The 27,851-nt window shown below is 38.9% G+C and overlaps 2 protein-coding genes across 4 annotated transcripts in view; one reads left to right on the top strand and one right to left on the bottom strand.

Annotated features, from left to right (window-relative positions):
* The window catches only part of slc9a2 (solute carrier family 9 member 2), a 29,271-nt gene extending 27,523 nt beyond the window's left edge, over positions 1–1,748 (top strand). For 2 of the 3 annotated variants that reach the window (XM_073912041.1, XM_068223427.2), the window contains exon 13: positions 677–1,748. In XM_073912041.1, the coding sequence (XP_073768142.1) occupies positions 677–1,017 (341 nt within the window). In that variant the 3' untranslated portion in view covers positions 1,018–1,748. 3 annotated transcript variants of the gene reach the window in all.
* On the bottom strand, positions 1,749–26,792 carry mfsd9 (major facilitator superfamily domain containing 9). Its single transcript, XM_001921308.8, has 6 exons — positions 26,668–26,792; positions 25,601–25,688; positions 18,051–18,094; positions 11,320–11,449; positions 11,016–11,225; positions 1,749–8,515 (listed from the first exon to the last, which is right to left on the bottom strand). Exons 1-6 carry the CDS (start codon positions 26,749–26,751, stop codon positions 7,668–7,670), a joined length of 1,404 nt encoding a protein of 467 aa, XP_001921343.6. The 5' UTR covers positions 26,752–26,792; the 3' UTR covers positions 1,749–7,667.
* Positions 26,793–27,851: the final 1,059 nt, after the last annotated feature.

The following is a 27,851-nucleotide window of genomic DNA, read 5'->3' as shown; positions in this document are numbered from 1 at the left end:
TCCAGAAACTGAACCTGGATGACGGAGGCTTTCAGCGGTGCTTCTGACTGAGCCAAGCCGAGTTTGATAAACTGTGGTTCTACGTCACAATCATGCCCCCACAAGAGCAAGCTTCTGATTGGTTAACGCGGCCCGAATGTACGCTGAAGTTCAGATTTTCTAAATCAATAGATTCACGCGAAACGCTCGTTAAGTGCGTCAAACGCGCAAAACGCTCAATTCGCCCCGCGCCATTCGCGCAATTTGCGTCATTCGCGCCGCACCATTCGCGTGTATCGCGCCGCAGGACGTCTATTCACACGTTTTCATTGACTTAATATGTAAATCACTCTAGCTTGACGTGCGTTCCACGTCGGGTGTGAACGCAGCATGAGGCTGTGTCCTTCAGGTTGTTATCACAGAATGACGCATTATCAGTCATTAAGCACTGATAATAGGATATTTTTAAAGAAAAATACAGGTTACACTTTTACATGCAAATGGTTTGATATGCAAATATCTACATGTTTAAAAACAAACACATTAAAATTGTAACATATCCTGCGTTAAAATTGTCAGGCAAGTAAGTTCCCTGCTGGTGAACCATTTTTACCTTGTGAAAATACTAGTGTTTCTGGTTATTTTTGTTCATAACCCTGATTATAGTGGATAGTAACATGCATTGTTGTGTTTTCAGACCACATTGATGCTGAATCTGAGACTGCGTATCCATCAAACAGATCAACGTTCAGGCATCAGCGGAGATCGTCATCTAAAGCAGGGATTCCTCTCAGGCCGCTGAACGATCTGAGGGAAGATAATGAACCAAATGAAGAAATTCCTTACAAGATGTCACATCCAAGGTCAAAATTCAGACATTCAGGACATCAAACCTCACGTCAGTATTATGGCACATCTAGAAACTGTAGGGACACAGACTTTGAAGAGCAGCAGTCGAGCTTGTCTCCTCATGGATGGACAGAGGAACCACAAAACAACAGTGATGTCCAACATCCCCTGATGAGAAAACCACAGTAGATGCGACAGAAACCACATGAACAATGTGATCATACTTTTAAAGCAGCTGACCTGACATTACTTGATCCGACTACTTTGAAACGAAGTAAACAATGCAAAAGAAGTCTACGTGTGAGAAAGGGAAGAACGTTCTCCATGTTAAACAAAATTCTGCTCAAATATAAACAATAGAGCTTTCCATGACACTAAATCCACATTACTCACTCTAAATATAAGGTCACACTTTATTTTGATGGTTCGTTTTTTACATTGCATTTACATGTCAACTAATTCTTGTTAGATTATAAGTAGACTGATAGGTTGGGATTAGTATAAATTGACATGCACTTGCATTGTTTCTTATAGTCAGTTAAATGTCTGTTGAAGGAGCAGTATCAACAGATATTAAGCAGACAGTCTATTAATACTCAAATGGACCATAGAAATAAAGTGTTACCGATATAAATAAGGCAAATTAAACAAAAACTTTATCTTTTTTGCACATTTTAACATTTTTTTTACTTGACCATGAAAGTTAAAAGAACATTATTTGGATGTGTATTCATCTTGTTGTGAAATGAAAGTAAATGCGCACAAATATTTTAGTATATTATTATAAAAAATAGAAATGTATGGTAATTTTGTGACAATGAAATGAACATGAAAAAACCTGCAAGTTTTTATGAAACGATGTCATTGTACGTAAAATAAAGCACTATAAAAGAAACACTATAAAAGAAATTACATCAAACCAAGATTTTGTGTGGGCTCCGGCTTCTTTTATTTTCGTCAACACAAGTGAAAACACTGTTGCTGATGTTAACAACATAAAAAACCTACAAAAGTACCAATTGTTAATACATAATAAACATTTGGATTATGTTAAAAAAAACGACTCAAAATAAAAATAAAAACTGTGAAAGTATTTCCCACATATAAACAACAAAAGTTGGGGGTTGACAAGATTTTGCAATGCTTGACTGAAGTCTCTGCTGAAATCTTGACAGTAGTGCTCCTCAATATCCCAGGTAGCAAAGAATTCTGGCCCAGATTTGGCATAAATCTGGCACCGCAGGCATTCATCCGGCACTGGCATACAGTATGTGGACCAAACATGGTTCTAATTTGGTAGAGGTGATGCCGTCTTTAAGGTGGCACACAATAATTTGTCCAAGTATAAATTGTAATATTTAGCCCAGATGTTATTGATTCATATGTGGCCCATGTCCGCTTGGCCTATCTTGACCCAAATTTAAAAAAACCTTGTTATTATTTTCAACTAAAAATAAATAAACTCTACCAATCACCCCCCTAAGTGTGCCTGAAGCACACAAGTTCATGGGTTTATCAATTTCAATTGCAGTCGTGACAAACCAACATTTCTGGCCCAGTTCAGGCTCAGTTATGGCTTTTTAACTTGGCTGAGACTTGGCCCAGATATGGTCCTTCTTTGGCCTTTGTCTGGAAGCCAGACTTGGTCCAGTCATGTCACTGCGGCATGTGGGCCAAGCAAAAGCAGATTGTGTGGGCCAGAGCTAGGCCAGAGATATTTAGCTATGTGGGATGTTTGTGGAAATATCTCAGGTTAAATATGCAACCATGGTTCCCTTGGTTTCAAATTCAGACATACTACTCGGCTAGCATATTATTTTTAGCGTACTGTATAGTATGGAAGTATGTGATTTCAGACGCAGCTACTGTGTTGGAAATGATGACACTTCCTCTGCACGATGGCACTAAGTACATGTAAAATCAGTCCAACTGTGTTGCAGGACATCATGATGTAGTGTAACCTGGAAACAATAGAGCGCATAGATTTTTGAAGCAAGTCAATCAGAGGCATGTAGAAAGTATGGCAAAGGGATGCAGCATCTCTTTCCTTTTTTAGGGAAGCATGGTATGCAGAGCCTGAGACTTTCCCTTTTTAGGGAACTTGCTGTGCATCAGAAGTGACAAAGCTTTGGGAAGGAGAACACCCACTTCTCTGTACTGACAATGCCTGTACTGTATATTATGCATTATCAAGAGATTAAGGGTGCTTTCACACCTGTGAATCGATTCAGTTGTTCCGAAACAGAGATTACAATTGTTACATTGTTGCTCTTTGCTCTTGGAGAGGTTTGCTTTCACATTGCAAAGTTTCTAATCGGACCAAAAGAGCTAAAACAAGTCACGTGAGAGTAAACTCTCCTCACATTGGTCAGAGTGTCAGGGTTTATTTTGCAGCGTCCTGCTCAGCTGTCAGGAGAGGTGGTGGTTTGGTGGTGATTGACAGGGTGCGCGCGCGATGTGTCTGAGGGGAGAGATGCGGTGGGGAGGGGTGAGAAGGGTGCGCGACGTAGCCTATTTGAGGACCGGGAGGGAGAAGCGAGATTACCGGGAGATCATCACTCGTTTGCGGGCATCAGAAGACTCGTGAAACTTCCTGCCATGCTGATAATTCTCTCTTCATATGGCCGTATGCCTATTACATATCCATAAAACACTGTGATATAACCGCGCTCGGATCGGATTGCTTTCTCACTGTAATCGAACCGCTCCAGGGTTCGTTTCAATCGAGCCGAGACCACCTCATTCAAGCGATCTCGGAGCGATTACTTTGGCGTGGAACAGAGCGCGATTGCCCTGTTCACATATGCCAAACGAACCGCGCTAACTGGGCAATCGAGACACGTTCCGAAACAAAAGTGTAGGTGTGAAAGCACCCTAATACTTAGTCCTAGTAAGGTCCAGTTGATAGAGCCTTACAAATCTGTAATGGGTAGACCCCTGTAGGGACACCCCTGAAAACAAGGCTTTTGAAGTCTTTTAGGTGAGTGTGCCCTTATTATGTAAGGTGAAGGTTGTCTGCAAGCTTTACACCCGATTAATGTTGGTTTGGAGGCAGTGGACCTTTGTTTTTAACAATTGCTCATATTTATACCACCAGCAGCTCTGTGGACATAAACATGTAGTTCTTTGACCAGGCACAACAAGTTGTTGAAACATGCATTTAAAGAACCCCTCCCTAAAGATTCACAACATAAAGTTACATGGTAGGCTGATATGGCCACCACAAAAGCCTTTAATATAGAGCTACAGTAGTTGATCCTGTGGACAATTCCAGCACTGTACCAACTGGGCAGTTGACTGGGTCAAAATGGTGCTCGTAGCACCAAGAAGATACAATGATTCACCTTACAGAATACGATTTCCTTCTGGTTGGGGCTGTGGAGTAAAAATATCTCAGTTGACAGACCAGAGCTTATGATAGTTGGCCCCCTTCAGGGGCTAAACCCACAGCTTCCACAGATTTGGGTGGAGGACTGTGCTGCCTGCCAACAGAAGGTCCTTCATGGAAGGAATCTTCTGATAGGGGGAAAGGCATTCAGATGTTGTACCATGGCATCCTACCCTATTGGAACTGAATGCATAAGGGAGAACAACAGTGGAGGAGTGGCATGCTACTTTTGAGGTAATCAGATCCACTTTTATTTGACTGAACCTTTCCCAAAGAGCTGTGTGAAGTCTCTATTCCCTGGAAATCAGTCCCTGTCTACAAATTGTCTGTTCCTTGATTAAGTGTAAATAAAATTAATTTCAATATATGTCCTTGAGATCTATCTCAATAAACTGATCCATGGATTAGATTTGAGATGATCGTGTAGATGACTTTATTCAGAGTTATAAAAAAAGACTGAGATGTTTAACTGGAGCATCCAACAAACTTGATCTACCTCCCTCTCTCATGTCACAAGGACTGCCATAGAGTGCCTGATTGATGTGGCGGCCTCCTCGAGAGACAGACCTGTGGCCCAATACAACTCTTCAATAGCATTTGGGCCAACTCCCTCCCCATCATTTCAACGTGGAATGTCTGTAATATTGCCATAGTATGGAGGCAACTACCAGCCAGAACTGCTACTGGATATTCTTTACCCCCCAAACTTGATGACCATTCTCGTGGTCCGGAGCGCAATGTCAGGGCCTTAAGCATCGATGGCAAGTAAGGCACTAAATGACAGGTCAGATTTTCCTCATTACTAAGAGTCGACTCATAACCATACTCATCCTCTATGAAAGTCAGGACAAATTGGAGGGACTAGGGAGGGAAAAGAAAGAGCAATATGCAAATCACCACTGTACCTCAGTGCGAGCTAGAACGAACAGTCAGTAAGGTCTTACAGACTGCCCTCCTCAAGGAGCACTCGGCAAGAGTGGATTACTCTTTCGAGAGAGTTTATCATAATTTAACAGTCAGCTCCCTCAAGAGCTGAGCAAGCTGGCTGTACTTCTATGCACTCAACACAGAGCTTGTCTGAATATAATGATGCTCTATGTGCTTATGCAAGACAAATACTAAATAGACATCCAGTTTACACAGAGTGCATGCTGAAGATACAATAAATAATGTGCATTTATAGATTTATTGTGTAATGCCATGTAGGGCCATGTGTACACCCAAGCGCTTTACGATTACATAAGAGAGTCTCTACACAACACTACCAGTGTGCAGCATCCACCTGGATGATGCGACTGCAGCCCCAGGACAATGGTGCCAGGGCACTCACCACACACCAGCTGCACATGGAGAGAAGTGATAGAGCCAATTTAGTGGATGGGGATGATTGGGAGACCATGATGAGTAGGGATCGATTTGTAAGGATATTTGGCCAGGACACTAGGGTTACACCCCTAATATTTACAAGAATTGTCTTGGTATGTTTGATGATCAAAGTCAGGACCTCCAATGTCTCCCCAATGAACTGGGGCTTTAGAACCAAGTGTGCCGCAAGCCTGCGTTTGAGTGAAGGTCTCGGCCGTTAGATCGCCCCCTGGGGGCTGGCTGCAGTACAAGTCATAAAGCCCGCCTCCTCCGTGTTAATGAAGGAGACTTGAGCCCAAATAAAAAAAATTATTACACTTGCAATAAAATGTCCCGAAAGATGGTTCTGGTCGATTAAGGCACTGGTTATTGTGCTGAAATAGGTGCAGATCCTCATTTTTGTAAACAGTTTGTTTTTAGCAGTAATTTAATGCTGGGCGTGTCATCGTGATTGACAGCTGTGATTGATAGTTTCTCAAAGAAGCGCGTCTGAGCTTCGGCAGGAGACTGAAATGTTATTATTCGATTTCTGTGTTATTTTACCATGACAAAATGAGTTCAGCAGTAAACTATAGTTTCTGACATACATAATCCTGGTGGAACACTTTTTATTCGCTAAGTTCAGGGCTTTTTTCGGGCTTTATTAGTTTGCTGATACACGCCTAACCACCCAGATAGCAAAACACAGTTCCGGCTAGATTCTCGCCTGCCGGAGACTTATCCCTTAGAGCTCAGACTGACTACCTCTGCTGGACCTACTCCGGATGCCTGGACTCACTGCCTGATTCCAGCCCGAGTCAATCGAGCCAGATGCGTCGGTGAGCGAGCCGGCGCTGCCGCATGCGAGCCGGAATCAGCCCGCGATGCCGCGAGTAGGTTATGCGCTGCGGCCCGGAGCTGGCACGATTGAATATATAAAACCCTCATATTTGTTAACGTTATTACATCCATTTGTGTTGATATGACAGCAAACGCATGCTGAGAAGTTCGGGGGGCGTGGTTGATTTTACATAACGCGTTTGGTTGGAAGCTCGACTCCGCTCATTTTCGCGGCTCCTCCTCTGGCTCCATCAGACAGTCCTTCTGCGCATGTCAAGGCTCCAATTTCAGCAGTCTTTTGCGTCAGTTTGTGCCCGTCAAGCAGGCGTTTTGCCCTCAAGGCGTTCAATGGGAAAAAGGGCTGTCGCATCGTCCTTATTTTTTACAGTCATTGTTTAGAACCCACAGAGACTTTAAGGTAAACACAGCTGCCCTCACAAGCATCAACAGCAACCTTGTTTTCAGTGTGATCTCCCATCCAGATACTAACCAGGCTCAACCCTGCTTGGCTTCCTTCGAGCAACCCGTCTTGTGGTGGCGTCTAAAGGGTGTGCTTTATTGGCACAGGGTAGGTTCACAGGTACAGGGTAGTTATGTACCACGTCCTGCAACACTATTTGACTGATTTTACAAGTGCCTCATGATGCAATTATGCAGTTTTTTTCCCCTGAAATGTCGTCACTTCTGATGCAGCACAACAAGCTCCCTCAAAAGGGAACTCTGTGGTCTTTCGTGAATAGAAAGTTCAAAACAACAGCATTTATATGAAACCTAAAATCATACTGACCCCAATATTGTGATGGTAGTGTACCCAGTATTTTCTCAAATCTCTGGTTTACAGAAAGCATTATTGCTAGACTCTGGGGTAACTACAATTGGGAAGCATTTTGAATAGTGGTTTTAAAGGGCTCAGTGCCACCGTGAGGTAAACTCCATGTACTTGAAGATACATTTCTCCCTCCAACAACTTGGAAGTCAATCAGTAGTATCCTTCATAATTTATAAGTGACTACTAGTCCAAAATTTGGCCAGGAAGCAACGAATATCCCATATCGGGTGCTTTTAAAATATTCTGATATAAACATTTATCTTTTAAGACTCTGTCAGTTGCCTTCTTTTAGCACGGCACCCTGGAGGAACACGTCTCACATTGACATTCAGTAGCTGGTATACAGATCCAATACTTCACATCGCCTGAGAGAAAAAAAGACTGCTGCCATTACAGTCCTTAGTCTTTCTTTCAGTTTGAGTGCTGATCACTTGACTGTTAGGCACTCTTGTCTTTAACCTTAGTCTTGCTGTGCCATTTAGGAGTCCTCATGAGTAGCAAACCCACAGCTAAAAGTGCCAATATGACCCCCAAACTAGGAGGTCCACATGGACTGAATTCTTGAGCCAATCCAGAAAGAAGTGGTGCCAAAACCCGTCCCACAGCGGTGACTGACTGTCCTGCTCCAATTAACGTCCCACTAGCTTGGGATCCTCCACGCTGAAGCTCCAAGTCGGTGATGCAAGTGCGTCCGATTGTGGTAGAAATGGCAAAAAATGTGGAGGTAAGCACAACTTGCCATACATTTGGTGCAGCTGCATATAGGAAGATCAAAGTGCAGGTGAGTACAGTAGAGTGCAATAATAAAGCAGACATGTTGCTACCATATAGGTTTGTAACGGGGCCCACTAAAAACCCAGCAAGGGCTCCCAACATACTGCTGTAGCTGATCAGATATCCTGTGATCTTTGGTTTGAGTTGAAAACGCTCTTCCATGGCCAAGGAGAAGTTACTGTAGTATAGCATTATGGCTAGAGCCATAAGAAGGCGCACTAGGAAGACGTCCCACATGTCTGAGGATGCCACCATTTGGATGCGAATCCACACTGAGGTTAATTGTCTCCAGGCAGGCTGGACGATGGACATGTTCGTCCAGCTCCAGCCCCCATGTTCCCTACTGCCAACTGCTGATGCGTCTGGATGCCGGAGGTGGTTTTTTTCTGAGCAGTTCCGCTGGACAGAATTATTTAGGCTGTCGTAGGCTTTGCTGGTTTTGGGTTTGCCGTTAGCGTTTGCATCAATACAGTGATTAAGTGTCTCACTCCATGGTAGGATCCAGACCAAACCTACAAAGACAGCATCTGAATTAGTAGACTGCTTTATTTGTAGTAAATATTTGAAGGGGTTAGTTATGAAGAAGTAGTGCACTTGGATGTACTGCATGTGACCTTTTATTTGAATTGCAAACAAGTGTTCTAGAAGTAAATATGTATTTTTCTGTTGTTTTTTTATAATTGATTACGTCTGGTCACGCATTAGCTTTACCTAATGCATCAATTAGATGAATACTAACTCACTATAAATAAGCAGAGTTTTTCACTTCACTCATTTTGTCTTGAAGAATCCCCCCTTCCACCCCCTCTACTGCCCCTTACCCTTATAGGGCGGCACGGTGACCCAGTGTTTAGCAATGCTGCCTCACAGCTATTTTTAAGTCATTAATTATGTAAAAGCTCTGTCCATGCCTGTTTCCTCGTCGGTTAGTAATGCTATATTTCATTGCACAACAATAAATCTATCAGGCTTTTTGGCAAAAAATAGAAAAATCACGGTTTAATTTGTTATTATTAGATTATTTTTAAATTTTACCTCTCCTGCTGTGGATGAACTAATCTGTTGAATGATCAAGGTATGAGGCGGCTAGGCTGAGCTAGCTTCAATTTTGATTGAATTAATGGTCCCACTTTATATTAAGTGGCCTTAACTAATATGTACTTACACAGGAAATAATAGTTTGTTAAAATGTACTTATTGTGTAAATACATGTATTCACTGTGTACTTATGCTTGATTAAATACAAGTATGTAATTACATCTGAAGTTAACTTTGTAATTACATTTGTAAATACACTGTTGACCATCCCTTACACCTTAACCCACCCTTAAACCTACCCACCCCACCAAACCTGTCCATAAACCAACCTCTATCCCAACTCAAAAGCACCACAAGTGTTCTCAAATACATCATAAACACAGTAAGTACATTGTATTTATTTTTTTTTTGATGCAAGTACATAGTAGTTAAAGACACTTAATATAAAGTGGGACCGAATTAATTTGTAATTGGTTGCCTATTCGTGAATATTTGTCATGAATATACCCTTGTAACGTATACTGCAGTTCTTTTTTGTCTGGCTTTCTTGGATATCTCACCTGTTCGCCAAAATGACTAATTAAATCCTGAATGTGTGACACTGGCACATACACATTTAAAAAGACCTACCAGGCATGAAGGCTCGACAGGTGTAGCAACAGTAACTAAAGAGGGCGGGGCTTAGCGAAGGGTTAATTAAGCCTACTCAATTCACCTAACCCACATGTCTTTGGACTTTTGGGGGAAACCGGAGCACCCGGAGGAAACCCACATGAACAAAGGGAGAACATGCAAACTCCACACAGAAACGCCAACTGTCTTAGTCGAGGCTTGAACCAGTGACCTTCTTGATGTGAGGTGACCGTGTCATCCACTGCACCACCGTGCAGCCCCACCACTCAAATTATAAAGCATTATTACAAGCTAACCATTGTGACCATCAGGCTAAGGTAAAGACGGTTTTAAACACTGACTGGTTGCTTGCACTAAATTCAAACAAGTTACAAACTACAGCTTGAACATACTTAAGATGACTTTCAGAAAGTGCACCTTATATTAATATCACATTAAAAAGACATTTTAAATCAACCATTTTAGTTGTGCTGTAATTAGCTTTTTATCTGCTCACTAACATACTTGTGCCCACCAACTTCTACTTGAGTGGATTAAAAATTCTAGGCAGCTAACTGCATTTACAAACTGAATTTATTAAATACAGTATAATGTGTATCATATCATTCATTCATTTTCTTTTCGGCTTAGTCCCTTTTTTATTCCGATGTCGCCACAGCGGCATGAACCGCCAACTTATCCAGCACATGTTTTACGCAGCGGATGCCCTTCCACACATCTCTGGGAAACATCTATACACACTCATACACTACGGACAATTTAGTCTACCCAATTCACCTGTACTGCATGTCTTTGGGCTGTGGGGGAAACCAGAGCACTCGGAGGTAACCCACTCAAACGCAGGGAGAACATGCAAACTCCACACAGAAATGAATAACTGACCCAGCTAAGGCTTGAACCAGCAAATTTCTTGCTGTGAGGCGACAGCTCTACCTACTGCGCCACTGCGTCGCCCTGTATCATATTAAAATGCTTTAATTTACTAGCAATTGACATGCAAATTACAGCGTAATGATCAAAGACTAAAACTTTCAAGCATCAAAACAGATTAAATAAATGTCTATATATATATTTAGCACCTTCATGATTGCTTATGAAATTTCAAAATCCAATCCTTAGGAACATTTCAATCACATTCAGTTTTACACATTTCTTTATTTTTTAATTAGTCAAAGAAAGTGTTGGTGTTTGGGAATGAAATGAGGATGACCATTTAGGCAAACCATTTATTGCATCGCAAAAAAACTGAAACACGATCTCAGAAAACATTAGGTTTCTTTATACTTGTCTATACTTCTAAGTTGTTTTCCTTTATTCGTGTAACCACACTGTCTTCCTCACCTGCATTTAGAAGGAAAATGGCAGCACAGACGAATGAGGATAAGTAGAAGCCTCCCTCGTGTTCAGTAAGAGATCCACCAACCACGGGTCCCAGTATGAAGCCCACGCTTGAGGCGGCATTAAAGTGGCCCATCACTAGAGGACGCTCTTTCTCCGTCACAAGATCAGACAGCAGCGCTCGGCAGATAGACAGTGAGTGCTTGAAGAGCCCTTTCCACAGAAAGCAAAATCCCATTAATGTGTGACTTCAAGCACTAATGCATACTATATTTTGCTATTTGAACCAGAACTGTTCAGTACTCACCCACTGGTATCCTGGCCAGCACAAAGAGCGCAATACTGGTGGACAGACCCAGCAGGCCATATCCGAAGGCACTCAGCAAAAGGCACGTCAGTAGTGAATAGCGCCTCCCAACCACATCACTCCAACTTCCCTGCCAATGAGACAGTGGAATACATTTTTAAATACATGCAATATATGGTAGGTAGGTCGCTAAAGCAAGAAGGTCGCTGGTTCGGGGCTCAGCTGGGTTAGTTGTGTGGAGTTTGCATGTTCTCTCCACGTTCGTGTGGATTTCCTTCCGTTGCTCCGGTTTCCCCTACAATCCAAAGATATGTGGTACAGGTGAATTGGATAGGCTAAATTGTCCGTAGTGTAAATGAGTGTGTATGGATGTTTCCCAGAGATGGGTTGCAGCTGGAAGGGCATCCGCTGCATAAAACAAGTGCTGGATAAGTTGGCGGTTCATTCCGCTGTGGCCACTCCAGAATAATAAAGGGACTAAGCCGAAAAAGAAAATTAATAAATGAACATTAAGACTGAGCAACGCGGTGGCGCATTGGTAGTACTGTCGCCTCACAGCATGGAAGTCGCTGGTTCGAGCCTCGGCTGGGTCAGTTGGTGTTTCTGTGTGGAGTTTGCATGTTCTCCTTGCATTTGTATGGGTTTCCTCCGGGTGCTCCGGTTTCCCCCACAGTCCAAAGACATGTGGTTTAGGTGAATTGGGTAGGCTTAATTAACCCTTAGCTAAGCCCCACCCTCCTTAGTTACTGTTGCTACACCTGTCAAGCTTTCATGCCTGGCACGTAGGCTAAATTGTCCGTGGTGTATGAGTGTGAATGAGTGTGTATAGATGTTTGCCAGAGATGGGTTGCAGCTGGTAGGGCATCCACTGCGTAAGAAACATACGCTGGATAAGTTGGGGGTTCATTCCACTGTGGTGACCCCAGATTAATAAAGGGACTAAGCCGAAAAGAGAATTAATGAATGAATATTAATATAATTTGTGATATGTAATATTATTTGGACTGAAAGTGGATATACAGTAGTCAACATTTGAAGTGAATCAAAACCTTTCAAAAGTTTTCCTAAAATCATTTTGAAAAACCTTTTTGATCAAGATTTTTGAACTTCAAAATGTTGACTACTATATTTTACATTCCCTAAATTGCAATTCATAGTTGTAGATGGTAATTAAAACTGTGTCATTTACATGTACACACATAACACACACATGACAATGTATTTTAGAACAATGTTTCTCAACCACTCTCAAGGACCACCAGCTCTTCACATTTTCCATGTCCCCTTAACCAAACACAGTTGAATCAGATCATCAGCTAATTGGCAGAGACTGAAAAACCTGTAATAGGAGTGATAGACAACGGAGACATCCAAAACATGCAGTGCTGGTGGTCCTCCAGGAACGTGGTAGAGAAACTGTTTTGGAAAAATCTAAATGCCTAAGAATATTTGGCAGTACTCATGTCAGTAATTTTATAAAAAGATAGTTCACCCAAAAATGAAAATTCTGTCATCATTTACTTGTTTCAAACTTTCACATGTTTCTTTCTTCTGTTGAACACAAAAAGACACTTTAAAGAAAGCTGGAAACCTGTAACTATACACATTTACATGTTTATTCAAAATATCTTTGCATCAAAGATATCAAAATGTGTTAAGCAGAAGAAAGAATCTCAAAGTTTTGGGACCACTTAAGGGAGAGTACATTTTGAGTAAAGTCAAATTTTGGGTGAAATATTACTTTATAGAGTGGCATGGTGGCTCAGTGGTTAGCACTGTCGCCTCACAGCAGAGCACAGGTTTGATTCCCAGCTGGACCAGTTTGCATGTTCTCCTCGTGTTGGCGTTGGTTTCCTTCGGGTGCTCCAGTTTCCCCCACAGTCCAAAGACATGTCGTATTGAATAAGCTTGGACCTTTTTCTTGGCTGCTGCATGGAGGGCGCCATAGCGACCAATGCTTCCGGTAGAAGGCTTAGAACTTCCGTTTACAGCGTTTACAATAGGTCATTTGCGCTCCGAAAATGAGTTTTAATAGTGTTTTTAATGGATTACAGGATGTTTTTGTGACACACAACTTAGAAAGGTGTCTGTTAAAGCCGTTATAATCCGTCTCATGTGGTTCAAGCGCGAGAGAAAACGTTCTCCTAGTTTACGTGTCTGCTGTCAGAAATACAAATACAGTGTGTGTGTGTGTGTTCCCGGCCTGTCAGCTGTTAGCTCAGCGGCTCTGCAACACACACACACACACACACACACACACACACACACACACACACACACACACACACACACACACACACACACACACACACACACACACACACACACACACACACACACACACACACACACAAATTATTACTGCATCATAGAGCAAACCAGATTACTGGCATGAAACTTAACAAGTATGTAAGTCATGCAACTTACAATAAATGACCAATAAAAGTCCATTATTGATACTCTGCTGGCTGATTTGCTTTTCATTCTAATCGCGAGCCGTTTATGTTTCATTTAGTGTGTCGTTTTTACCACGGTTTGTGTTTTTCTGTCATTTCGAATTGACACTAGCCTATATTTTCACTTTGTCACAGTTATTAAATCAGTGTGTCAGTGGGACAGTACAGGCTATGTGTGTGTGTGTGTGTCAAACATTTTGGTAAACTACATTTGTTTGGGTTGGTTATATATTTGAAAGAGAGAGAAAACGTTGACTTTAGCGATGACGGGGCTTCATTTGAACTCCAGAAGATGCTGCATGACAACGAGGGGAAATGCCTCACAGCAGCTGTTTTTCATCCCATTTGATCTAATTTTTTAAATGATCAGTCCAGGAGGTGGTGCTGATGGACAACAGTATTAGGCCAAAGATGATAAAAGCAGGTAAAATAGAGTAAAACTATCGTTTCAAAGCTGCTCGAATGGGACTGTTTATACCCATTAGCTGCCGATCGGAAAATCTTAGCATACTCCTTGCACATACAGGCAAAGCATAATGGGTGATCTTGCGTTCTAAGAAATAGGTCTATATTGGCCGTAGTTTTTTTTTTCAGAGATAGGTTACAGCTGGAAGGGCATTCGCTACTTAAAACATATGCTAAATAAGTTGGCGGTTAATTTTGCTGTGGCGAACACAGATTAAGGGACTAAGCCAAAAAGAAAATGAATGAATAAATATTGGCCGCAGTGTACGAGTGTGAATGTGAGAGTGTTTAAGTGTTTCCTAGTACTGGGTTGCAGCTGGAAGGGCATTCGCTGTGTAAAACATATGCTGGATAAGTTGGCGGTTCATTCCGCTGTGGCGACCCTTGATGAATAAAGGGACTAAGATGAAGGAAAATGAATGAATGAATGAATTTCCCTTTTATGAGTAACTGTGAAATAGGTCTACGGGTAAAGGTAAACAGGCCAACAATTAAAGCTAAAGATGCTAACTGCTAACTAATTGCTAACTGATTGATATTAACTAAACCTAATTTACAATCTCAATGAATCGCAATTAACATGCAATTAATTCTCAGTAACCATTAAGCATCGGTCTTAAGTTTATTCTTTTACATTCATTATTTGTACAATAAGTCCTCCTACAGCACACATGGAATTGGACAACAATAACCAATTTTGCATCTAAGATGCTGTAAGCCATTCTCTTTGTTTTGCTAAATAGCTAACCTTGATTAATCGTAGCAAAACAGCTAATTTAAACAAAAGAGCCCTCTCCAAAATATTTCATGTCAGCAAACCCAGAGGTTTCACCTGATCGACGTGTAGCATCCCATGAATTTTTGTTTGTTTTCAAAACTAGAGGGCACTTATGCATTGTGCAGTGTCTCAGGACACCAACTTAAGTGACATCCATCATGTACTGAGACATTTTTTATTCACAGCAACACTTTTCAGTCAGACTCTTAGCCATTTATTAAAGGAAAGCATGTTTTACCCAAGAAAGCTCCAATTTTTAGCCTAGAGGCAGACAGATCGGACGTGGCAAATGAAACGGCTCAGGCCCTCAGGCAAACACTGCAGGCATCTCCATACCAGCACTCATTAAACTGAGGCATGACATACGCACACACATTCAGATCTGCAGACACCGCACACTTGCCGTAATGCAATAAAAAATTAAATTGGATTTACTATGTTCTCTCTGTATCTGGCCTACAGGCATGCCATAGAGGCTTACTGTTCCTGTCTGCTATCTCTATGCTTAACATCCAAGAAAAGACAAATATCTCCTTCAATTCTTAACAAGACCCGTGACCATTCAGGGTTTAGCCAATTTAAATATGTGTGTGTCGGTGTGCTTGTCAACGGTTACATGACGACCAGTTTTACAGTAACGCACTCAAGACGTGAAAGCCATATGCAGTTTGAGGATTGCTGTATGTTGATTATAACAAACAATTATTGGTATGCGTGCTTTAATTTCCATGGAGACAAATCGTAAAATTATTGAGCAAAAAAAATAAATAAATGAATGCAAATCTCCAAAAATCGCAAAGCAAATTTTTTTTTTGAGAGGTAACTTTGCTAACAAAAATAAAGAACTGCAATGAGAAAAAAAAGTTTTAATAAATAAAAATGAAATTTGCAAACAAAAAAAGAACTGCAAATAAAAATTAGTAGTGCAAATATATGTATATATATATATATATATATATATATATATATATATATATATATATATATATACTGTATATATATATATATATATATATATATATATATATATATATATATATATATATATATCACCGTGAGTTTGTGATGCACTTCACATTTCTGCATGTTTCACTTTGTGGCCCTGATTTGACAAGAGGGCGGAGTCAAGGGACTTTGGGTGTTTACGGCAGGTCTGCCTCTATTTAACTGTGCGTACGCAATGTTTTAGTATGAATTAAATGCAGGTCTTCGTTCATGAGGCCCCCAGAGACACTGTATCATCGAGGTGGTCTTACAGCTCAGTAGGCCCGGGATTGCCATAAACTCTCAAGTTCCCTTGACTCCGTCTCCTTGTGGCTTTTTACATAAAAGCTTTACTAGCTTTCAACAGACGACACTAGAAAAAATACTATTTACTATTATAACATATAATATTGCTACAAAACGTGTACTGTCAGTCTGTTATCAACATCCTATTTTGAAAGTCATGTATTTAATTTAACATGCCAGTATTAAATTTAGATTATGCCAATGTGTAAACTATTAAATTAAAGTAATTTAAAGTAATTTAACTAAAAAGTGACAGTTTCAGGAGAATAAGTATGGTTAAAATATAAACATTAGGTCTGTAAAATAAACTATTAAAAGTGCTTATGATTGCCAGTCTTGTGATTGTACAGTAAGTGTTGTATAGTCATTTTTTAGGTTTTATCTCAGCTTTAATGCGCTTTTTAAATAAATAAATAAAAAACAAAGCAGCTGTTTGCCATCGCAACAGCAATAAGATCCAACAGACGGCCGATCGCTTCCAAAATGGTGGAATCAAGGGGATGCTGCTGGGCTCTGGCCATAGAAAAGTTGCTTGCACTCATACATTATGGCCAACTTAGCTTATTCAACTGACTCATAGCACATGTCTTTGGACTGTGGTGGAAACCGGATCACAAGGAGGAAACCCATGCCAACACAGGAAAACATGCAAAATCCACACAGAAATGTCAGAAACTGAACCAGCTGAGGCTCGAACCAGCGACCTTCCTGCTGTGAGGCGATCCTCTGTGCCACCGTGAGTTCCATGAATGATTTATTTATTATAATGACAATTTTTGTACTGTAAATATGCCTTTTTTCTTTGGTACAAGCCGATCTTGTTGGTGTTTTCTCAGTAATTACGAAGCCCATGCTCAATATGTTGGTGGAATAACGTAATGAAGCAGGGTCATGTGACTTCACATGCTGTGGGGAAAGTAATTGAAAAAATTGACCTAGAAAAACTTTATCGATTATACTGTAGGTTCTGAATGTCAATTTTGATTACTTTTCGATTAATCGCCCATTGCTATTTGAAAGTACATTTAGGGTGCTATCACACCTACACTTTTGTTTTTGAACCTGTCTCGTTTGCCCAGTTAGCACGGTTCGTTTGGCATATGTGAAACCAGAAATCGCGCTAGGATCCAGGCCAAATCAATTGCTCCGAGATTGCTTGAATGAGGTGGTCTCGGCTCGATTGAAACAAACTCTGGAGCAGATCGATTGCAGTGAGAAAGCGATACGATCCGAATTATGAGTAGGGTGTGAGTAGGGAAGTTTTGGGAGTCTCCCAGATGTCCGCAAACGAGTGATAATCTCCCGGTAATCTTACGTCTCCCTCACAGTCCTTAAATATGTCGCGCACCCATCTCACCCCTCCCCACAGCATCTCTCCTCGCTCTTCAGACAGGTCGCACGCACCTTTTCAAACACCACCAAAACACTACATCCCCTGACAGCTAAGCGGGACTCTGCAAAATAATCCCTGACCAATGTGAGGAGAGTTTATTCACAAGTGACTTGTTTTAGCTCTTTTGGTCCGTTTAGAAACTTTGCTGTGTGAAAGCGAACCGCACCAAGAGCAAAGAGCAACAATGTCACAATTTTAATCCCTGTTTCGGAACAACTGAATCGATTCACAGGTGTGAAAGCACCCTAAGATATTGAAATAAAAGTCTCAGAAATTTCCGGTTCAGAGTTTGAATTGAGTAGCTATTTGATCATATTACAGCAGCAAACAAACAAAAAAAACTACTTACCACCAAAGTGCTAGAGAAAAGTTGTAATACACCATAAGTAGATCCTGCAAAAACGTAAAACAGACAAAGGAGAAAACAAAAAATAATATTAGTTTCACAATCAAACAGTTAAAGGAACAAGACCTTGTGATCCAAGCAGCCAGCCTTATGAAATAAGTGAAAATATCAGTTCAGCTGATGATTTTCATTGGCATTATATTGGCCATTTTTAAGCAGCCCTTTTAATCAGAGACGAGGTGCAGGCAATGTACTGGTGATTTCAAACACATGCTTGTCTTGGCCCTAAGAATTACAGCTTGGTATGCCTATGAAGTCATCTGTTGACAAGAAAAGTACAAAAATCCAAGGATGTGCAAAAATGTGGATATCTATATTTACAAAAACAAATGACATTATATTTATTACATTACAATTATTTTGCCCAGCGCTCTACACAACGTTCCTGCATGGAAGAATTTCCATCTCTGATTATTTTAACTTAAACTGTTAACTGAATATTGGTGTCTTTTTCTTACCAATAAGATTTTTCACAACACAACTAAGTTCTGTGTACTTCTTTAAACTTGATGTAGAGCTTAAATCCAAAGCCAGCATAAGTCACCGAATGTGTATATAGTATGTTTAAAGCATGCATTTTTATATTTCTGTGTGTTTATAATCTGAGAATGTTCTACTCTCAAACAGTGTGAGAAAGAGCAACGGCTGGTTAATGTGAACATCTAATCAGCCAATCATATGGCAGACAGGACAATCTGAACTTTAAACTAATCAATCAGAAACACTGCATCTCACTTATCTGACACACATGGTTCAGTTCACAGGGTACTCTGTTAACAAGCATATGATCAGAATCAAGAGTTTTAAAATGAAAGAGTCATGGGGCCACGGAAGTATGGTTTTAGGTGCCGGACGGGCTGCTCTGACTATTTTAGAAACTGCTGATGTTCATACACAACCATCTCTAGTATTGTCTAAAAAACAGGGATGCAAAAATAAGGAATCGTTGAGTGATACCAATAATCAAAATCTCTTTAAAAGTAGAGGCAGTTTGCCAATGTATTACTCTGCATTCACACCACCATCGGCAAGTGTGTCAAATTAGCCAAAGTCATTTATTTTCAACTGCAGGCTCCAGCAAAAGTTACATGGTGCATTTAGGTAGTGTGAGCATCAAGAGTTGAAAACAAGACAACATTTTGGTATTGAGCCATGACACGATTCAGCAGCAACCTATCAGAACTTGTTAGTCCTTCTGGCTACATTAGTTCCCAAGCAAAACAAATCACAGAGTTTAATCATTGCTATAGCAGGTTTCCCGGTTTGTAATGTAGGATGCACACAAATTAGCAATAACGTGACGACCAAGGCTATTAAACGTCTTATTTAAACAGCATGTTGAATGTAGACTAGCACTTAAACACATGAACACAAAAGCCTCACTACAAAAACAGCTTTTAATTGATTTATTTAGACAAAAACATGTAAATATATTGGATCCTCAGAGTGCCAATAGCAGGACGGCCAGAGCCAGAGAAACTTTCTTAAGCAGCGGTCTGAACACACTGTTAGCCGTTAGATACATTTTATATAAACACATACAGTGAACAACTGATTTTATTTTAACACTTTAACTTCAGAAAAGTTTAAATTGATCTCGAACTTTTCAAGGCCATCTTTCTTTGCAAGAATTCACACTTAACTCATGATTTATACATCGCTTGTTTGGCATGCTGTCCCAGGAGAGAGCCCTGAGCTCAAGGGATCCTCGGGTACAGGGCTCCCTCCCTTTCGCAGGGCGAGGGGAGATTGAGCTCAGGTCGATCTCAAAAATTCCCTGCTGCTGAGGCAAAGTAGAACTATCTGAGAGTAAAACATTTAGAAAAAAATACTTATTTTTCTTCTTTTGTCAACAATATAAAGCATATTTGGACAGTGGGAGGAAACTGGGGCTAACACCTAAGCTTTTTACTCATCATTGCACACATGCTGCTGATGATGTGACAATAAAAGTGATTTGATTTGAAACCGGGTAATACGGGGTAAACCAACGCGGACACGGGGAGAACATACAAACTCCGCACAGAAATACCAGATGGCCCAGAAAGGATCCGGAGCCATTGGTGTTCTTGCTGTGATGCAACAGTGTTAGTCACTGGGCCACCCATTCAGGATAAAAGTGGAAGAAAGGGAGGAGGGGGGTTTCTTCCAGATGAAGATAGTTGTAGAAAGGAAGTGAGGATATATAGGGACTTGGAATCCTTTGATTGGAGGATCGAGATTAGCAAATGTGGGCCAGGTGGGCCAATCATGAGCACGTGCTCCTTTTGAAATTAGTTTAATATTAAACTTCACTTATATGAATAAAATGTACTTCCTGACAAAAAACAAACAAAAGTAAAGCAACATAAATAAATAAAAAGTAATTAACCAAAATTAAAACACCAGTGAAATGAATACATAATTCCTCGACTTAAAATCTAACTTTGTAAGACTGATAATGATAACATTGAAAAAATGCATTTATTGAAAAGTAGCATTTATCTGCTATGTATCTGATTTATCCGATATCAAATTGACTCCTGATATATTGTGCCTTTCTACTAAAAAAATAAATAATTCAGTTGAGGTCAGAGAAGAAGAATGGCTGGACTTGTTTGAGCTGATTTAAAGGCAACAGGTAATAAGATCATTGGAATGAACAGTGGTTACAATCTAGGCACACCTGTGACTATAGTCACTCACCACATGCAGTATACTCATCTTATGATGACTACTTCTGCGCCATGTCACAAAGCTTAAATCATCTCAAATTGGTTACTTGAGCATGACAGTGAGTTCACTAAACTCAAATGGGCTCCTTTTAATCCTTTAGCACGTGCCTGAACAGCTGACAAATCCGGATCAACCAAAAACTCATGTTTCCAGCACCCTTGTTGGATCAATACAAAGAATTAAGGCTCTTCTGATGGCAAAGTGTGTTCAACTCAAAACTATTAAACTGAACCTAATAAAGTGGCTTTTGTGTGTATATTATTAAAGGAATAGTTAGTCTAAAAATCACTATTTATTTACTCACCCTTTACTTCCTTTAAACCTCTTTGAGTTTCTTTCTTTCTTTATTTCTTTTGTACTTGCGAAATAAAATAGTTTTGCAAACTTGCAAGCTTGCGTGCTCCAATTTCCCCCACAGTCCGAAGACATGCGGTACAGGTGAATTAGGTAAGCTAAATTGTCTGTAGTGTATGAATGTGAATGAGTGTGTATGGATGTTTCCCAAAGATGGGTTGCAGCTGGAAAGGTGTGAAACATGTGCTGGATAGGTTGGCGGTTCATTCCACTGTGATGAAAAAAAAAGGGCAAAAACTGAACTGCAAAAAAAAGGTGCTAAATATATATATACATATATATACATATATATATATATGGCTGATTCCAGCGTTATGGACGTGACATTTGCAGTAAAAAAATGAAACGTATATTCTCAGAGAAGGTATATGTTAACAGTATATTGAAATATATGTTTATATTTTTCTTACCCCTTAACCATGGAGTTCAGGCATCAAAAAAATATCAGTCTATGCAGGTGTTTTATATTTAAAATGACGGCAAAATGAATGCGTTACGGACGTGACAAAAAAAAGACATGAGTTTTGTGAGTTGACATACTTTGTGAAAATTCTGTGAATGAAAATGCAGAAGCCAAAAATATATATAACAGTCAAAAGGATAAGGGTTGGCTCTGCATGGGACATATATAATTAATTTTATTTAGTTTTTCATTTTTGCATTAATGAGGAAAAACTATCGTTACGGACGTGACTTGTCTTCGTTACGGACGTGACTGCTCTGAAATTGACAGTTGACATATTATGAAAATCAGATAAATGCTTTCAAAACTTGACCAAAGACCTATTTGTGGATATCTGTTGGGTGTGTAAACCAATAAACTTTAACCTCTGAGACATCTGAATGGTAAGGTTGCACAATTAATCAAACTTAAATAGATATCACCTTGTTATTTAATTCGTATTATGGCATGTGTGTTGTTAAAGGTTAACGCACGTTCGAATGTTCAAAACTCAATTCGGTAACAATGTTGCATGCTAACATGGTGCTTTTATACTCTGACTAATATAGAATTTATAATAAACATAATCAGCTATAATGGGCCTATGTTTAGCAGGCTCCTAAAGTTAGTGTTTCCAGACAAACTTGAATTAAATCATTGCCCGACTGTTGCGCAAGACCGTGTCTACGTGGAGAATATTTAAAATCTAGTTTTGTCACAGATATGGCAATATTATATTTGACAAAGTTTATTTTAGTTTATTCTAGTTAACGTGTTAGTTGATGGAATAAATAATTTAATTTCTCCACTCGCGCTTGCTTTCTTTTTCTCGTCGGCAGTCACTTCAGGACAGGTTGCAAAAAGTTCATACGCACCAGGGTGAGAGAGAAAACTTTAAAACTTAAGAAAGGTTTTGTGTAGGCTATGTTAAACAAGCATAGAAAAATAGTCATTGGTTGTAGGCATGTACGATGGATGACTATAATGTTTATATTTTTAGGCTATAGTTAACCGATTGTGTAATATTGAATTAAATATTTACAGCTGCAGGTCCTATCGATTTTCTAACAAATTTAATACTCATATAATGTAGTTAAAGCTTAGATCAATATCAAGATTTTATTCTTATTTTATTCTTATTCTTATTAAAATAATTTTAATAAGCACTCAAGCGCATTTGCCGGGTGCTGGAAATCTTTGAAAATGTTTCAATTTTAATGTAGGCTATAGCCAATTTTCAAGCTTTGAAAGTGCTATTTTGGATAAAGGGCTTGGAAAATGAATTGTGTCACTTTGATAATTTATCTTTATAAATAGTTATTTAATTAATGAAATAAAAAACATTTATGCTCTGCATGAAACGAAAACTCCGCTGTGGCCTGACCCGCGGCGTGCGCATTTTGAGCAGTGGGAAAAGACCAAATGCATGGAGGTTATTGATTATGCGCCTTGCGCGCCTCGCGTTTTGTCATTGCGCGCTTTGTGCACTCCAGAAGAAAAGCATGTTACCTCAGTGGCGTCTTTCATTCTTCAATCAAACGAAAGCAGAGGCGGGGTTTCCTTGGAGGTGACAGAAGTGTCAAGATGACTACGGCGAACTTTTTAATGACGGAGAGACTTGTGGTCGCTGTTTTAAGTCATCCAAAGTTGTATGGCTTTACAAATCTTGAATTTCATAATGTTATTTAAAAATTTAAATTATGAAAACACTGACAGCAACACTCGCGCACAATAGACCAGCTGATTCAGTTGTTATCTATAGTGACATTCAAAAGAGCACCGTGCTCCTTTTCTTCTTGTCAACATAAAATGCATTGCAGAGCGCCTCACGTCTCTGGAATAAAGAAGCGCGTTCGTTGTGATCGGCTTTTATGAGCAACACATATTTGTTTACTCGCATGACAGTAACACGTGCAAGCACACGTGCTTACAGATGTTTTTTGCCAAAAAAGGAAAATGAAAGAAGGATATTCTGGCCACAGTTTGACACAGGAGTTGACGAACCAGCGCTGATCCTGGTCGTCTGTGCTGCCTGGAGCCGCGTCATAAACTCAACTAGGCATATTCATGATTCAGTGCAGACTACAATCAACAAACCACCCTTTTTTCCATTTGGAAAATAACAGCTATTAATGGTTCTTATATACATTTTAAATAGCCTAATCTACAAATCAAACAAAGAAAAATATTTTATAACTTCGCACCAAACTGATGCTTTCATTTTACAGCTTATAAAACATGTATGCAAATTAATGCAGTATCACATGTAAATTACAAAATTGTTATATGCTTAGCCTATACTTTACAAAATGTATAGGTTCAAAGCCTTATGGTTCATCATTATCTTTCACTATAGGCAGCGCGTGCGCACATGAACCGCAAGTAAGACGGAGGAAATATAGGTTAAGTCATTATGGCCAATGGCAATATGTAAAATGTTGTTTTCTTATTAAACATTTATTTCTGAAATGTTACTAAAGTGGTTTATAGTTAAATAAAAATGTTCAGTTCTTGATATAACATATGGATGTTATGTAATGTAAGTCAGTAATTGTAATGCAGCATCATAATGAACAAATATGCGCTAGTCATTGGCTTATATTAATAAGGAGTTCAAAAATGGTCACGTCCGTAACGCAAAATTGTGGTTGTTTAGAGCAAAGACCTGAGATGAGTTGGCGATTATAATTAGTATGGACATATTTTGGCTTTGTATACAAAGTTTCATTTTATTTGTTATAATATTTATTCCACAATATAAACTTTTTCATTAAATCGTTACGGACGTGACACGTGACCGAAGCTGCGTGATGTCTTAAATATGTAGCTCATAAATCAAAAGGGCAATAATGTTATGAAAAAGTAAGGATAATTATTTATACTACAGACTCCAATCCTTCTGCAGAATGATTACTGTTAACATAAAGCATGGAAAAGGTGAGTCTTTAACCCCTTTTTTGAAAGCACGAAAAGTGGTTGGATGATAATGAAAATTACCATTGGCACAATCCTCATATTTCATGGATAAACAAAACAATTTCCTTAAAAATTCAACAAGAGCACATCATAACAATAAAATATAGACCTTAATAAGCAAATTGAAATAGGTTTTGTTATTTTGGTCAAAAGTTTATTTTTTCATGATAAGGTTGACATTTTCATGGAATTGCTCATATATATATATATATATATATATATATATATATATATATATATATATATATATATATATATATATATATATATATATATATATATATATATTTGCAATAAAAAAAAGAATATATATACATTGGCAAAACATTTTTAGACCATTGCTCATGCTCATTTTGATCTGCTTTTAGTCTATCGCGAGTTTGCAATTCTGTTTTCATTTTGCACTTCACGTTTATGCGCATTTCACTTAGTCAAAACAGGGCCACAAAGTAAAACACACAGAAATTTGAAGTAAAAAGGGAAAACAGCATTGCAAACTCACAGTTGAATATATACAAATATTTTACTTTTCTTTTTTGCACTGCTTGATTTTTATTTGCAGTTCATTTTTTGTTTGCAAATTTCATTCTTATTTCTCACTTTCTCATTTCACTTATTTTTCCCATTGCAGTTCTTTATTTTTGTTATCGAATTAAATTTAGATTTCTCAAAAATAAAGTTTTGTTTTGCGATTTTTGGAGATTTGCATTTATTATTATATTATTTTTTTGCTAAATTTTTTTTTTGTTTGCAAAACTTTATTTTATTTTACAAGTATATATGGCCCTAGATTGACTTATCTTGCTAGATCTTATTTTGCTCACTCTAATGACAGAATTTTTATTTAGTTTTAAGAAAAAAATGAAAAAATGTGCATAAAAAGTACTTTAAAAAATTATAACATCTTACATGCATTTTGAAATAAGAATGTATAGTGATCTGGACTCAAAATAAGTAAAAAATTAAGTTTTTTTTGCAACGAAAAAAAATAAATTATGACACTTACCTACAATCCCAGCCACTGTAGGACTTGCTCCCAGATATTTTACATGATGACTCAGCAAAGGGATAATCATACTGACCCCAAAGAGGTCCTGAAAACACACACAGACAAAAAAATAGATTTATACTTAAGGAAATCAAACATACCCTAGGATTCATCCTGTATTTATAACTTATTTGAGTCTAATAGTTGTTCATACTAATGTTAAATGCATTTTTAAATTACACAAGTCAATAAATTGTCAGTTAAAGATGAATGTTTTGATTAAAAGGTTTATACTCTTTACTGAGGCTTTACATGTTTTTATTTGTATCAAAACAGAAACATGTTTTGTGAAATTAGTTCAATAACACAGATAGTAGATGAACGAATAATATGTGTCATTGGTCTTTACAGTAACAAGCAATTTAAGCTCAAGACACAAAAGCCCATCCCTGAGCCTGTTTATCTGGATTTTAAACTGTTATGCAGTCATGCCAGCCAAAGACTTGATTGAAGTCACACCGTACCTCAGTTCAGTGTCACGGCACTTTCTATTAAACTAAAGCTACTGGTCAAGAGGAGAAGAAAAAGAGAGAGACAATGTGTTCTTTATCATGGCTGATGCCAAAAATCCACAGACAGGGAAACAAGATATCTAACTTACTGATACAAAACATATAATGTTAAGGCAGTCTGATAGATAGATAGATAGATAGATAGATAGATAGATAGATAGATAGATAGATAGATAGATAGATAGATAGATAGATAGATAGATAGATAGATAGATAGATCCTGTTCAAACACCTTGTTCAAAAGTCATGTGATAGCACAGGTGAATATCATTAAGTTTTTGTAAACATTCTTGTCTTACAACAATTTCAGAAGTGTATTAAGATTTTATAATATCTAAATGTTAAAAAATAAGAACTAGGAATCATTTTTGAGCCATTAAAAATATGACAGTGCAGAACAGGGGCATCCCATTGATTTAAACTTACTGACAGCCGCTTAAAGTGATGTGTCATTGCGGTCAATGGCATGAAGAATACCTCTAAACATTGGCAAATACAAAATATGATACTCACCATGAATCCCACCACGTATATACATCGTATAATGCGCGTTGGTCTCCGTCGTCTGTGCGTAATGGCACATTTAGAGTTATTCATTCTCCCGCATCGACAGAGAGGAGTGTAGTCAATGCGGAAGCGGTGAACAGCGTTGCTATGCTGCTGATACATCACGAGGTTTAGACCACCAGTCTCTTTAAAGGGGAGCGAGCTCTGCTCGTAAAAGTAATGTGCTGCCGGAGACCACGAATATCTTCAACTGGCTGTATTCCATTACATTAAACAAAGAGATTAATCGTGTTGTGTGCACGAACGTGGGCGTTTTCACGTTATAAAATGCCGAGCGTGGTTTGTTTAATGAACAGGAATCTCTTGCTTATGGTACAGTCCACAGAACACAACAGACCGACACGCGCTGTATTTGAACCGCAAAACATCTTATCACAGGGTTACCTTCTATTTAGTGTAAAATATTTGGTCACACTTTACACTGAGGTTTCATTAAATAATGTATTTGCTAACATGAACTAATCATAGTCTATCATTTATTTAAAATAGTCCAAGATTCAGGTAGGTAGTGCTGTCGCCTCACAGCAAGAAGGTCGCTGGTTCGAGCCTCGCCTGGGTCAGTTGGCACTTGGCAGTCCAAAGGCATTCGGTACAGGTGAATTGGGTAAGCTAAATTGTCCATAGTGTATGAGTGTGTGAATGAATGAGTATGGATGTTGTTTCCCAGAGATAAGTTGCAGCTGGAAAGGCATCCGCTGCATAAAACAAATGCTGGATAAATTAGGGGTTCATTTGGCTGTGACGACCCCGGATTAATAACTAGACTAAGCCGAATAGAAAATAAATGAATAAATTAAATAAGACTGAAATTTGCAAAAAAAAAAAAAAAGCAGCAAAAACTGAACTGCAAAAAAAAAAAAAAAAAAAAAAACTAAAACATTTGCAATTAAAAAAAAAAAAAAGAAACTGTATATACATTGGCAAAACATTTTTATAGCACTGCCTTTGCAAAACCCGTCCAATTGGTAACGGTACATTCTGCTGTGGCGACCCCAGATTAATAAAGGGTCTAAGCTGAAAAGAAAATTAATTCATGAATGTGTTCAAGATTCACTAGGGCATTATTGATGTCCTATTTCATGCTTCACATTATTCACATTCAGCATTTGCAAATTGTTGGAAGGAATGAG

The sequence above is a fragment of the Danio rerio genome, chromosome 9 (genome assembly GCF_049306965.1).
Source record: "Danio rerio strain Tuebingen ecotype United States chromosome 9, GRCz12tu, whole genome shotgun sequence".
In the NCBI taxonomy this organism is placed as follows: Eukaryota; Metazoa; Chordata; class Actinopteri; order Cypriniformes; family Danionidae; genus Danio; species Danio rerio.
The sequence above is the reverse complement of the archived record's forward strand: the minus strand, read 5'-3'. Positions and strand labels throughout refer to the sequence as shown.

Excerpts from the sequence above, each read along its gene's own strand:
- mfsd9 (XM_001921308.8), bottom strand. The coding sequence starts at position 26,751 with ATGAATAACTCTAAATGTGCCATTACGCACAGACGACGGAGACCAACG. Across the intron at positions 25,689-26,667 it reads TATACGTGGTGGGATTCATG|GACCTCTTTGGGGTCAGTAT; the intron begins GTGAGTATCATA and ends GTGTGTTTTCAG. Across the intron at positions 11,450-18,050 it reads TTTTCTCTAGCACTTTGGTG|GGAAGTTGGAGTGATGTGGT; the intron begins GTAAGTAGTTTT and ends TCTCATTGGCAG.